Source organism: Carettochelys insculpta, chromosome 30 (assembly GCF_033958435.1).
Source record: "Carettochelys insculpta isolate YL-2023 chromosome 30, ASM3395843v1, whole genome shotgun sequence".
Taxonomy (NCBI): domain Eukaryota; kingdom Metazoa; phylum Chordata; order Testudines; family Carettochelyidae; genus Carettochelys; species Carettochelys insculpta.
In genome coordinates, this window is record NC_134166.1 from 15,547,904 (window position 1) to 15,561,647 (window position 13,744).

The 13,744-nt window shown below is 60.5% G+C and overlaps 1 protein-coding gene across 6 annotated transcripts in view; it reads right to left on the reverse strand.

Moving 5' to 3' along the window:
• Positions 1 to 860: 860 nt before the first annotated feature.
• Positions 861 to 13,744, reverse strand: part of LOC142003877 (cell adhesion molecule CEACAM6-like) — a 31,777-nt gene continuing 18,893 nt past the window's right edge. The window contains exons 3-8 of one of the 6 annotated variants that reach the window (XM_074981218.1): positions 10,054 to 10,302; positions 9,620 to 9,886; positions 8,476 to 8,605; positions 5,409 to 5,458; positions 4,535 to 4,566; positions 861 to 1,654 (exon numbers count right to left, since the gene is read on the reverse strand). In XM_074981218.1, coding sequence (XP_074837319.1) covers positions 1,523 to 1,654; positions 4,535 to 4,566; positions 5,409 to 5,458; positions 8,476 to 8,605; positions 9,620 to 9,886; positions 10,054 to 10,302 — 860 coding nt within the window. In that variant the 3' untranslated portion in view covers positions 861 to 1,522. The other 5 variants (XM_074981216.1, XR_012642890.1, XM_074981219.1 and 2 more) reach the window with 5 other exon arrangements.

The window sequence follows — 13,744 nt, forward strand, 5'->3', positions numbered from 1 at the left end:
CACCCGCCTGTCCCAGGGCCTTGTTCCCCCCCCCCAGTGTCTGCGTCCCCAGCACCCGCCTGTCCCAGGGCCTTGTCCCCCCCTCCAGTGTCTGCGTCCCCAGCACCCGCCTGTCCCAGGCCCTTGTCCCCCCCCCCAGTGTCTGCGTCCCCAGCACCCGCCTGTCCCAGGCCCTTGTCCCCCCCCCCAGTGTCTGCGTCCCCAGCACCCGCCTGTCCCAGGGCCTTGTCCCCCCCTCCAGTGTCTGTGTCCCCAGCACCCGCCTGTCCCAGGGCCTTGTCCCCCCCCCCAGTGTCTGCGTCCCCAGCACCCGCCTGTCCCAGGGCCTTGTTCCCCCCTCCAGTGTCTGTGTCCCCAGCACCCGCCTGTCCCAGGGCCTTGTTCCCCCCCAGTGTCTGTGTCCCCAGCACCCGCCTGTCCCAGGGCCTTGTTCCCCCCCCAGTGTCTGCGTCCCCAGCACCCGCCTGTCCCAGGGCCTTGTTCCCCCCCCAGTGTCTGCGTCCCCAGCACCCGCCTGTCCCAGGGCCTTGTTCCCCGCTCCAGTGTCTGTGTCCCCAGCACCCGCCTGTCCCAGGGCCTTGTTCCCCCCCAGTGTCTGTGTCCCCAGCACCCGCCTGTCCCAGGGCCTTGTTCCCCCCCCAGTGTCTGCGTCCCCAGCACCCGCCTGTCCCAGGGCCTTGTTCCCCCCCCAGTGTCTGCGTCCCCAGCACCCGCCTGTCCCAGGGCCTTGTCTTCCCCCCAGTGTCTGCGTCCCCAGCACCCGCCTGTCCCAGGGCCTTGTTCCCCCCCCAGTGTCTGTGTCCCCAGCACCCGCCTGTCCCAGGGCCGTGTCCCCCCACAGTGGCCGTCCTCGCCCACAATCACTCCTGGGATTCGTGGGTGTAATTCTGACATTTAATTTCATACAAGCAGTGTCGGTCCTTAGAGCAATCCTGGACCAGCTGGTGCCACCCGTTGAGAGCGACCTCCCACCCCCCCACAACCAGCTCTGACCGCCCCACTGCCCTGCACCCCTCTGACTGCTGGGGAGGGGAGAGCCTGGGCTGAGTGGAGTGTTTTGCTGCACCCCAGACGAGGGCTGCCTGTCAACCCACAGCTTCCCTGTGCCCAGCTGGCACTGAACAGGAGGCCCAGGGTCGGGGGTGTCCACTCTTATTCTTCCCTCCCACCCTCACCACGCAGGATGCACCCCCAACCCTGGACCCCTGTGCAAACAGCTGTGAACTCAGGGGTCCTGGCTCCTGCCCCACCCCCCCGCTGTAGCTACCAGACCCCTCTGTCCTGCCAGATCTGGGGCAAGAACCCAGGAACCCTGACAGCCCTCAGCTGGGAATGGGTTGTGCCCATTTTGCTGGGTGGCCAGGGTGGTACTGTTCTCAGTGGGTGGGGTAGGTGGGATTATAGCTGCCCCACAGAGAGTGCCGAGGGGGGACGTGCTGCAGCAGATCCCAGGTGAGAGACGAAGGCAGCTCCCAGCGACAGAGAGGAGGATCTTGATTCCAAAGAGTCCCAAGCAAATCAGTCAGTTCTTTTTGACTTCCGAGTAGATGGTGCCGCTGTTCAGCTGGGGCTGGGGCTGGGGCTGGGGCCCGGGCGGCAGCTTCTGGTCTTTGGCGGCGAAGGCGAGTGTGGAATACTGAATGTCTTGGTCACCCTGAAAGCCAGGAAAGGCAGGTCAAGGACTGCATCAGGGAGAGGACCCAGGAGTCCTGGCTCCAGCCCCACCTCTGTGCATTCCCAAGGATCTTCCGATTGGAGATGATACGAAAGGTCTGTTCAGTCAGGCTGGTGTTTGGGACTGAGCAGGGGGAAGGCGCGATTCTGACCCGCTGTCTGACTGGGGCAGGGACTTGCCTGTGAATAGTTTCTCTAGCTCAGTGGTTCCCGACCTTTTCCAGGCGGGGACCCATTTTGGCAATTCAGGAAGACTTGGTGACCCCTGGCAATTCGCACGCCTGGGGACGGGGGAGCAGTGCTGGAACTCGCTAATTATGTGCCTGAGGCAAGAATATAAGATTGTGCCCCTCACGTTTAGAGATTCACAAGAGACTTCATAGAAAAGGGGAACTAGGTTAATAGAATAATAACTCTGCTTTGCCTACAGTTAGTCAGAGCTGTGGTGGTGGAAAGACACCATCCCCAAACTGCTCCCCCTGCCTGAACCCTCATTCAGGGGCTGGACAGGCACATGGAGGAGCTAGAAGTGACTCACAGGCTGGGGGAAGCTAGGGGAGGCACAGAGACCCCTGCAGCTGGAAGCCGGCTGGGGCGTAGAGTCCCAGCTAGCTGCACCGGCCATGGGAACCCTGGCTGATATGGGGGGAACTCCCATCCCCATGACTGGAAGCCGGCTGGGGCAGACCCCTGACTGGCAGAGCCAGCTTTGGGAACCCTGGCTGGGGCCAGAGGGGACACCCAGACCCCCTGTGGCTGGAAGCCAGCTGGGTCTGGGAGGGGAACCCCAACCCCCGTGTCTGTAAGGTGGGTGGGGCAGAGCCCCGGACAGCAGCACCATCTGCAGGGACCCCACCTCCTGCAGAGGATGGAAGCCAGAGGGCTGATCAGCTCTGCCCTCCCTTCTAACCTCGGCCTCACATCCCCGTCTTACCTGAGCTGGGTCCTGCACCTCAGCTGTGCAGTTCTCTGCCCTGCAGCTGAAATGGCTCTCAGCTTAATTCATTGGATCAACTGCCTCATGGCTGTTAATCCAATTAAAAAGTTGAGAACCACTTCAGGAGTGTCAAAACAACAAAGCAGGCCAGTAGCACTTTAAAGACTATGTATGGTCCTCTGTGCCTCAACTATTGAGTCTGGTCTGGTCTGGCTCTGGGCTGAAGAAGTGGGTCTGTCCCATGAAAGCTCATCACCTAATACATTATATTGTTAGTTTTTAAAGTGCTGCTGGACTGCCTGGTTGTTTTGATAGTACATCTGCAGTGAGTTTGCTCTTGTTACTGGTGTGAGTTTTTGCAAGTAATGTGCTGGTGGCTGTTCCCAAAAGCTGTACCACTGTACCGGGTGCGTGGTGTTTTGAGAGAAGCCTGTACCGTGTCGACAGTGACGTATGAGCACAGAAGGTAAGTTAAAAGTCTTTGTAAATCTGAAACTTCCCAGTTGTGGCCTGTAGCTACTCCAAACCTTCTGTCTGCTATGGAAGGGGAAACTAGGCACACAAACGTTTTGCTTGTATGGCCAAAGGCTGAGGCTCATCCTCTAGGGAGACTTTGGCAGGAACATTTACTGGATAATTACTGAATTCCGAATGTCTGCCACAGCCCGTGTTTGTAAGTTCACCGTTTTGCAGCGCTCTTGGCAGAAGCACCTAAGACACGTGGAAGCGACGCTGCACAAGCGAATCGTTGTGACTAAGCATTGCTATGGGTGTGTAACAGGTGTCCCCAACATTGTCATTGCCATGATGAAGCCAGTGTTAAACAAGCACAATTTTCTGAAGTCGGCCCAATCAAACTTTGGTGCTTCGAATGTTGTGTTAGAGGCAGCGGTGACCTAGAGCCAAACATGGGCAGGCCCAGAGCTGCACTATGATGTTACTGGCATCTCCTTCCTGCCTCACTTCTGCCTGGGGACTGGGCCATTACTGGATTTTTAAACTGAATATGAAACCATTTCGGTGATCCCTGTACTAGGTTTGCATCAAATCTTGTGCTGGGGGGGCCAAGTGAGTTGTGTAGTGAAAGCTGGCGATGCCCCGGATCTGTCTCTGTCACTTGTGCGTCAGTGCCGTGTTGGCATGGGGCATTACGGATATTCGCTCTGGAGCTGTGCTAGAAACGGTCTCAGGCTGAGAGCCCCAAGGGGGGATCCCCCCCCCAGTGACGGGGGCTGAGCAAAGGGCCCGATCCCCAGACGGGGGCTCCGCAGATTACGGAAATGGACGGGGAGGTGCTGGCAAACGCAGCCACCAATGGCGACGCCATGGAGAGGTGATACGCCAGGGCCGGGGAGGAAGAAAGGACTTTTCCCTCCACGGGGCACAAGAGGGTCCTGGCAAGGACCATATTGGTTCCTTCGGGCCCCATGGGCTAAGCCTGTGTGCAGGGGGCGTTCAGAGACTTTCAGGAAATCAGCATCAGTAGCCGCAGCTGATGGCTGTGGTGTGGAACTCTCGCCCGGTTCTGTCCCGGCTAATAACCCTTCGGATTGCAGAGTCTGACGCATGGCCTGGTGCGCTGCTTTGAGCAGGAGCTGAGTGGCCCAGGTTGCAGCAATTCGCCCTGGATTGGTTCCCTCAGCCGTGCCCAGAACCCCAATAATATTACACCCCCTTCTCACTCCCTCCCCAGCTGTCTAAATCCTGCTCACCTCCTAGAGCCTGGAGAGAACCCATGAATACTGGCTGTCCAGTCCTCCTCCTCCTCACACCATCCAGACCCCGCTCCCCTCCCAGAGCCAGGAGAGAGCCCAGGAGTCCTGGCTCCCTGTCTTTCACCACTCTGACCCCTCTGCCCCCCTTCCCCTCTCAGCAGTGGGACAGAACCCAGGAGTCCTGCGGCTGGACACAGAGGGTCCTTACCTTGGTGGGTCTGTTGTCACCGACATCCTGGTCTGAAGGACAGAGACAGGAGACAGAAGGGATTAGAAACACGACAGTCCTGGGATGCTGCCCCCCCCACCAGCAGTGACACCCCGGGGGCAGCAGGGCCCAGGCGGTGCCAGGAGCAGCAGACAGAGCAGCATCAGCTGGGTGAGTAGCACGTTCCAGTGCCCCCCCAGGCCCCAAGGTCACGGTGGGGACCCGGTCGGGGAGGGGCAGCTCCTTGTAGCGGGGTGGTGACTCCAGAGGTGGGAGGGGACAATAGGTGTGAGGGAGCAGGAGAAGGGGGGCAGGTAGCAGGAGTGGAGGGAATAAGGGGGAACCCCAGGCTTACATGACCCCCAGCCCATGTCCCTGTGGTGCTGCCCCAGGCTCCCAGCACCAGCTGCACGGGGTGGGTCGGGGAGGGGTGGGAGGAGCAGAGGGTGAGGGGGTTGAGGAGCAGGGTTGGGGTGTGCAGTGCGAATGGAACCCCAGGCCCAAGTGACCCCTTGCTCCATCTCTGCAGTTGCCCCCAGAGCTCCCATCAGGAGGTGTGCAGGGGGGCACCCAGAGCCTGTGACACCCCCAGCCCAGAACAGCCACTGGGGGAGCCGGGACTCAGCCAAGGGAAGCAGAATCCTGGCTGGGCTCTTGGACGCTGGGACCGGTGCAGCTCTGATGTCACTTCCTGTCTAGCTGGGGAGTTTCCCATCATGCCCTGGGCTTGGCCCTCCATCATGCTCTGGTGCAGGACAGCAGCAAAGGCACTAGCAGCAGAGCTGGCATGCAGCTTGCGGGCTGCGCCCACACTGGTCACAGGCCTGGCCCATGCAGCACATGGCACCCGGCAACGAGCAGTGGGGCTACTTACTGTGTGGGGGCGCAGCCGGGCGTCCATCGGGCACACACTGCTTGGGCCCCCTGGGGAAACAGCAGACTCTGCATGACGTTAGTGGGGCGTGGGGAGGGGATGGGCTGTGCCAGGTCAGGGGCAGCAGCCACCTGGCTTCCCCGACACTGCCAACCTCCTTCCCTTGCTTCCTGCCTCCCCATGGATCACTCACCCCCACCCACCCCTCCTCCCTGCCCTCTATCTAGCTATCTGTCATAGAATCCCAGTGCTGGAAGGGACCTCAGGAGGTCATCTAGTCCAGCCCCCTGCTTCAAGCAGGATCAACCCCAACTAAACCATCCCAACCAGGGCTTTGTCAAGCTGGGACTTAAAAACTTCTAGGGATGGAGAAGCCACCACCTCTCTAGGCAACACATTCCAGTGCTTCACCACCTGCCTGGGGAAGTAGTTTTTCCTGACATCTAACCTACACCTCTCCCTCTGTAACTTCAGCCCATTGCTCCTTGTTCTGCTGCCTGTCACGACTGAGAACAGTTTCTCACCACCCTCTATAGAGCTCCCCTGCAGGAAGTTGCAGGCTGCTCTTAAATCACCCCTCAGTCTTCTCTTCTGTAAACTAAACAAGCCCAAATCCCTCAGCCTCTCCTCATAGGTCCTCATCCATTCCTCTCACATGCATCATCCCTTCCTAACGCCCTCCCCTACCCATCCCTCCATTAACGTCCGCTCAACCAATCCCACGGCATTCATCTGTCTAACACCCACCTGTTCACCGATCCCCCCCCGAGTTCCATTCCCTGATTACATCACCAGCAATACACACAAATGTCTCCCCACTTACCCATCTGCCCCACACCCACTCAGTCCCATTCAGCACCAGTTCCATCACCTGTCCTACACGCAGCCACCTAGCTCCCCGACTGAGGCACCCACCCCACAGCCGCTCAGTCCCACGCTCCTTCCTCGATCTGACCCCCACACCCATTCGATCACCCCCCACACATCTACCCATCTATCTCCGCTCCACTTAACCATCCTCCTCACACCCACCAAGTCCCACCCCCAGTCATCCATCTACCATCCATCCATCCACCAACTCCACTGCCTGACCTACACACACCCCTCTACCTCCCTGCCCTCAACCCTCACCCCCACACACCTCCATCAAGCCTCCCTCCCACACCCTGATCATGCACCCATCCCCCCACCCTCACACCTGCACCTACTCATGTGTCCATTCATCCCCATGCACTCCCCGACACACAACATCCACCCGCCATAATCCTGCAGACACCCACACAGGCTCCCACCCACCCCACAACCCACCCACCCATCATCCACCAATCCCCTTGTCCTGGCATGGCAATTTTTGTAGTGTTTTATATCAAGAGCTTGTGTGTGCCTCAGTTTCCCCATGTGCTGCCTGTTTAACCAGGTGGTGAGAGAGGGTTTATTGTGGCGGGGACCAGGTGTGAGCTCAGCTGGCAGCTAGGACCCCCTGACAATGGCCTGGAGATTGGGGGTCCCTGGTGATGGAGAGCCCAGCCCTGCTTGGCCCTAGCCAGTGGGGATAGGGGCTGAGGAGAGAGGGGCCTGGGCACCTGTTTATCTGGACAGAAGACCCAGGCCGAGGAGGAGCTGCTGGGGAGGGTTGGGGGTGGCTCGGCTGGCCGGAGGGATCAGGCAGAGCCCAGCTGGCTGCAGGGCCAACTCAGCCATGCAGTGCTAGGGAGGCCAGGCCCACAGGCCCTGGGTTCCTGTGCCATGTTTGGTGCTCAGTGACCCGCCTGTGCTGCGCTGGCTGCCCGTCGCTGCAGTCTCGAGGGCAGGGCTGCACTATGCCCGCCGGGAGCAGAGCCAGGCCAGGCGGGGGGGGCAGAGCGATGGGACTCCCCAGAGGCCCCCGGCAGAGACAGGAGGGAGGGAGGCTCAGAGAGTTGTGGGCCTGGATGGCAGAAGGGCTCAGCCCGAGAGTGGGCCCCGAGAAGGGCTGTCACACTGAAGGGGCCCCCTGGGCAATGAGCGGCCAAGAGTGGGCCCCCCCTGTGAGTCTGTGGCACCCTTATATCCTCTGTCCATCCCCCCCAAGCACCATCCATCCCTGCTACGGAACCCAGCTCTGCCACCATCCAACGCCCATCCACCCACCTCCGCACCTATCCACCGCCAGCCTCCCCACGCCTGTCTCCTTCCCTCCCTCCCTTCCTCCCTCCCTCACTCCCTTCATCCATCCTTCCATCCTTCCTTCCTTCCATCCCTCCTCCCCACGCCTGTCTCCTTCCCTCCCTCCTTCCCTCCCTTCGTCCATCCACCCACCCATCCATCCTTCCATCCTTCCATCCCTCCTCCCCACGCCTGTCTCCTTCTCTCCCTCCCTCCCTCCCTTCATCCATCCACCCACCCACCCATCCATCCATCCTCCCACGCTTGTCTCCTTCCCTCCCTCCCTTCCTCCCTCCCTCGCTCCCTTCATCCATCCATCTTTCCATCCTTCCATCCCTCCTCCCCATGCCTGTCTCCTTCCCTCCCTCCCTCCCTCCCTCCCTTCATCCATCCATCCTTCCATCCCTCCTCTGCATGCCTGTCTCCCTCCCTCACTCCCTTTGTCCATCTACCCATCCATCCTCCCACGCATCCCTCCTCCCCACGCTTGTCTCCTTCCCTCCCTCCCTCCCTTCATCCATCTGTCCATCCATCCTTCCGTCCTTCCATCCATCCTCTCCACGCCTGTCTCCATCCTTTCCTGCCTTCCTCCCTCTCTCTTATTTTCTTCTCCCCCCACCAGGCCTCCCCTGTGCGGCTGCTCCCCATGAGACCACAGGTCCCTGCTGGGAGAAGGAGCTCCAGGGGGATCAAGGTGCTGGGTCTCAACCTGGGCAGGCTTTGCTTCCAAGGGACCCCACACCATTTCCAAGAGGCACATGGGGTGGGACCCATCCTGGGGGGAGAGATGTGGAAGGACCCTTCACCACAGAGACAGAGACAAGCAGAGACCCTGAGGAGCACCCCTGGTAGTTCCCAAACCCCTCCTCACCAGCACCGGGGCAGCCCCCAGCCCCAGGGACCCGGTCCCCTGAGCCGTTACCCTCCATTTCTGCAGAGCAGGAAGTAGATCAGGCCCCCGAGCAGCGATACCCCAGCCAGGGACCCGATGACGATGCCAGCGATGGCGCCGGCTGACAGGCCCGAGGATGACGGTGAGGCATCTGTAGGAGCTAGAAAGAAGAGAGAAAAAGGGGCGTGTGTGAAGGAGCCCAGCCATGGCCGCCGCCAGCCCTACACTTCCCAGCGCTTTCCCTCTCGGCTCCCAACGGGAGGCTGCAACCCCACCGGCTCAGTCAGGGCCCCAAAGCTTGGCCGGCATGGGCCCCAGAGAGGACCCTGCATCCAGAGGCTGAACTGGGGGTTCTCAAAGGTCAGGAAGTGGGGCCCAGCCCCCTCAGGAGGGCTGGGGAGGAGCGAGTGCCCCCAGTCCCCCAGCACTGGGTGGGCGGAGCAGTGGGCTCTCTCACTTGCTGGTGGGGTGGGAACTGGGAGGCGACGGTTTCGTCGGGGCTGTTTCTGCTGAAGTCAGGGGCGGGCAGTGGGCAGGGAACACCATGCACAGGGCCAGGGCCACATCACCCACTTGCCACGTTACTCAGCTTGGGGGAGATGGGCTGCCGGGAGGGGGATGAGAGCGGCAGTCCCTGGTGGGGGGGAGGGAGGGAGGGGACCGACAGGCCCAGACCCCCCGCTGCGTTGGGAGATGTGGGGGTAGAACTGGGCTGACTCCAGCCACAGCCAAGAGCATAACGTGTGTCCATCTGTCTGTCCGCCCCGGGAAGCCGCAGAGGGGGTGCACAGCCCTGGCTCCGGCCCCAGCTGAAGCCAAAGAAGTCTCCGAGGTCGGGTAGAGTCAAGGAGTCTGTGATTAAGGACAGCTCTGGAGCTGTTCAATGCATGGACGGATCCCCTGTGCCCCAGCCACAGCAGAGCCTGCTCCAGCCATCGGAGTGACGGACCCCAGGCCCAGCCCCGCTCCAGGGTCCCTGGCGCCTGGCCCTACAGAGGAGCAGAAGGGGAGGGACCATGTACAGACGCAGACCCGCTCACACCCTGGCCACCCCCAATCCCCCACCCTGGCCCCAGCCACACTTATGCCCTGGCTCCCCCTGCACCTTGTCCCCAGTGGGGCGTTTTGCCACCCCACAGGAAGGCAACACAAGGTTCAATCACTGGGGACTCACCCGGCCCTGTCAGCCACACGTCGACCGTCGCCTGGGCAGTGAGGTTGGTGACGGAGTTGTGAGCCCGGCACTCGTACGTGCCCTGCTGAGCCCAGCTCGTGGGATTCCGGGTCAAGCTGCTCCCGGACTCGCCAGTGTCGGTGCCGTTGAGAGCCCAGCGATAGCTCGGGGCTGGGACGCAGTCGGTGACGCACCTCAGGGTGAGAGGGGACCCCAGGGGCAGGGTGACAGATCCTGGTGGCTCTATGCTGGCCGCGTCTGGCCCATCTACACGGAAAAGGAGACCGGGGGAGGACGGCGCCAGTGAGGGATCCCCAGATAAACAGCCCCCCTCCCTGCCCCCCGCCCGGCGCCTGCATTTCCATCGCTCAGCGACACCGGCGGGGCCAGGGGCTGCCGTTACTCACAGGCCACCGTGACGGTGCTGGGCTCACTCTTGTTGGTGCTGACGGGGTTCTTGACTTCGCACTGGTAGGTGCCAGCGTCGCCCCGGGTGACATTCAGCACCGTCAGGGTCCGGTTGTCCGGGGACAGCACCAGCTGGTCGGCGGGCGTGAGGCTCGTGCTGTTGTGGAGCCAGAGCAGGGTGTCGGCGCCAGGGGAGGGGTTACACGTGAGGGTGAAGTTCTCCTTCTCCAGCGCCAGGGTTTGGTTGGGCGTCACCGTGGGCTGGGGCAGCGTTTCTGTGCAGGGAACAGAGAGCGTTACCTTCTGTCAATGGCGCCTGGGCTGGGGGAGGGTCCTGGCGTTGCTGACGTGGGGCTGTGAGGAGAGTTATGGCCACACACGGTGTCCCACGGCTCTCCTTGCGTGCGGCAGCAAGAGTCCTTTGCCCTTTGCCCTCAGCTGCGGAGACAAGCAGGTGCCTTCTTGGCCTCTCCTTGGCCTCCCCCTCACAGTTCCTGGTGCCTCCCTGAGGCTCTGGCTCCCGGAGTCCCGTGATTGTCAGGAGCTCTTGGCTGGGGTGCAGAGGGGACAGAGCTGCTCCGACTCCCAGGCTCCAGTCCAACAGCAGGGACCTAGGACGGTTCAGGACCAGCCTGATGGTCATGGCCCCTCAGTGTGCTTGGTGCTGCCAGACACCCTGTGGGCCTGGCCCTGGGCTTGGTCCTTCCCATCTCCTCCGACCTGGATGGAGCTGCCCATCCCTGGCCCACCACACTGGGCCATCCTGGGCTGCCTGCCAGAGCCTCTTGCTAGCTCCAGGGATCCGGTGGGGTGCGGGGAGAACCCAGCCCACCACTGATCTCCTTGCTAGCCAGCCTCACTGCTCCAGGCTCCTGAGTCTCCCCATGGCCTCTGAGTGTCTGACCAGGCAGGGGGTGTCCAGACTCCAGTTGCAGGGCCAAGGAATTGCCCCCCTCCGGTCTGCACCCCTTCCCTGGGGGGCTTTCTCCTCTTTGATCTCTTTCCTCAGGGCACCTCCCCCCCACCCAATCCCCCGCCAAGCTCTCTCTTCTTGTGGGGGCATAGGGGGCTGGGTGGGGGCAGAAGCACCAAGAAGGAGCTGGCACGTCCTAGAACAAAATCAACAGAGGGAGAAAGGCCCAGCAGCTCTGAGATCGCGCTGCCCCCGCCATCTGCTCCATGCCCTGCAGGAGGCTGCGCCGGGGCCGGCAGTGCCTGGGTCTCAGGGGGACCCTGACTCAGTATGCGGCTGGGGACCGTGGGCAGGAGTCTGAGCTGCAGTGGGACATGGGGGGCAGATGCCCTGGCTGGGTGGGAGGGGGAGATGAACAGAGAGCAGATACAACTCGCTGCTCGCAGGGCTGGGGGCACTGCTTGGAAGGGACAGGCAGTGTCCAGCCCAGCTGCAGCCTGCCTGGAAGCAGCCTCTGCAGGACAGAGACCAGGGGTTGTCTGGGCCCTGAACGGAGCCCAAGGGCTGGATGCAGAACAATCCCAAAGAATCCAGAGACAGGGTGAGCCCAGGGCACAGGCCGGGGCCAACAGGGTGCACAGTCAGTGACAGGTGACAGGGACATCCTCTGCCACTTCAGGCAGGACACATCCAGAGTGGCTGGGGCAGCAGCTGCACAGTGACAGAGCCCCAGGCTCCCTGTGCGCTGGTAGCAGACAGGGGCCGGGCACGGTATCTGGCTTCTCTCCCAGCACCTCAACCTCTGTGTCAGCCGTTAGGCTGGCGATGGGCTGGTGAGCCTGGCACGCCAATGTGCCCACTGACCGAGGCTGTGGGGTTCCGAGTCAAGCTGCTCCATTCGGCTAGTGCCGGAGCCACTGAACAGCCAGCGACAGCTCGGGGCTGGGTCGGACAACAGGTCAGAGGGGAGCTGAGGGCTGGGACAAGCTTGGTGGGAGGGAATCCCGTTAACCCCAAAAGAGCTGCATCTCCATGGCTGGGTGGTGCTGGGGGCCGGGGCTGCATGGCTGGGCAAGGGGGCTGCAGTGACTCACAGGCCACCGTCACGGCACCAGACTCGCGGTGCTCTGTGCTGATGAGGTTGCTGTGAGGCGGATAGAAAGCTGGCGAGATCGTCAAGCTCAAGAGCCAGTGAGCAGCGGCTGGACGGCGCTGACAGCTGGTGTCAAGTGGAGTCTTCCAGGCGTCAGTGCCAGGGCCGGTTTCATACAACCTCTTCATTCGTGGTTTGGATGAGGGGCTGGATTGAATCCTCTGCAAGTTCACAGTGACGCTAAGCTAGGGGGCCGCGTAGATACGCTGGAGGGCAGGGATGGCGTCCAGAGTGACCAAGGCAAATTGGAGGATTGGGCCAAAAGAAATCAGATGAGGTTCAACAAGGACAAGTGCAGAGTCCTGCACTTGGGACGGAAGAATCTCAAGTATTGTTACAGGCCAGGGACCGACTGGCTAAAGTAGCAATACAGCAGAAAAGGACCTGGGGATTACAATGGGTGAGAGGCTGGATATGAGTCAACAGTGTGCCCTGGTAGCCAAGAATGCTAAAGGCGTAGTAGTAGTAGTAGTAGTAGTAGTAGTAGTAGTAGCATCCTTCAGTCTACGTAGTCTATGGATCGCGCCCTTCGAAGATTCCATTTGGGATCATCATTTGCAGTGTCGACTGTGACTGTGAAGGCCCACATGAGAGTGACAGTCCTTGCTGCATCTGTTGCATGTGTAGTGGGTGTCTGGCAGGTCCTTACTGTGCTTTCTGTGGGCTCGCTTCTCCTTTGCTAGCTGTCTGATCTTCATCTCGCCCTTCCGAAGGCCCTTGTGTAGTTCCTGCCTCCATCTGCTGCGATCGTCTGCCAGCTCCTCCCAGCTGTCCAGCTCAATGTCTACCTCCCTGAGCTCCCTCTTGCAAACATCTTTGTAGCGCAACTGGGGGCGTCCGGGAGGTCTTTTGCCAGAGGCTAGCTCACCATACAGGATGTCTTTTGGGATCCTTCCATCATTCATCCTGTGGACGTGGCCAAGCCAGCAGAGCTGCCACTGCCTGAGGAGGGTGTGCATGGTTGGGATTCCAGCTTGCTCAAGGACGGCGGTGTTGGTCACTCTGTCCTTCCATGATATTCCAAGGATGCACCTGAGACAGTGCAAGTGGAAGATGTTCAGCCTCTTTTCCTGGCGGGCGTACAGGGTCCAAGTCTCACTGCCATAAAGGAGGGTGCTGAGGATGCAGGCTCTGTAGACTTGCATTTTGGTGTGTGTGTACAACTTGATGTTATTCCACACTCTCTCGCTGAGTCTGGACAGAGTTGTGGCTGCTTTTCTGATACTCCTATTTAGCTCAGACTCCAATGACAGGGTGTCAGTGATGGTGGACCCGAGGTAAACGAACTCGTGGATGACTGCTAACGAATAGTTGTCAGTGCTGATTGATGGAGGGTCAGCAATGTCCTGAACAAGTCCATTTGTCTTCTTTAGGCTGATGGAAAGCCCGAAGTCCTTGCATGCTTTGGAGAACCAATCCAGCAGTTTCTGAAGCTGGTCTTCTGTGTGTGACACAACAGCAGCGTCATCTGCGAACAGCCAATCTCTGATGAGGACTTCCCACACCTTGGATTTTAGCTTTCAGCCTTGCAAGATTAAACAGTCTCCCATCAGATCTTGTGTGCAAAAAGATGCCCTCTGTTGAAGATCCAAAGGCATGCTCCAGGAGGAGTGCGAAGAAGATCCCGAACAATGTCGGAGCAAGGACGCAT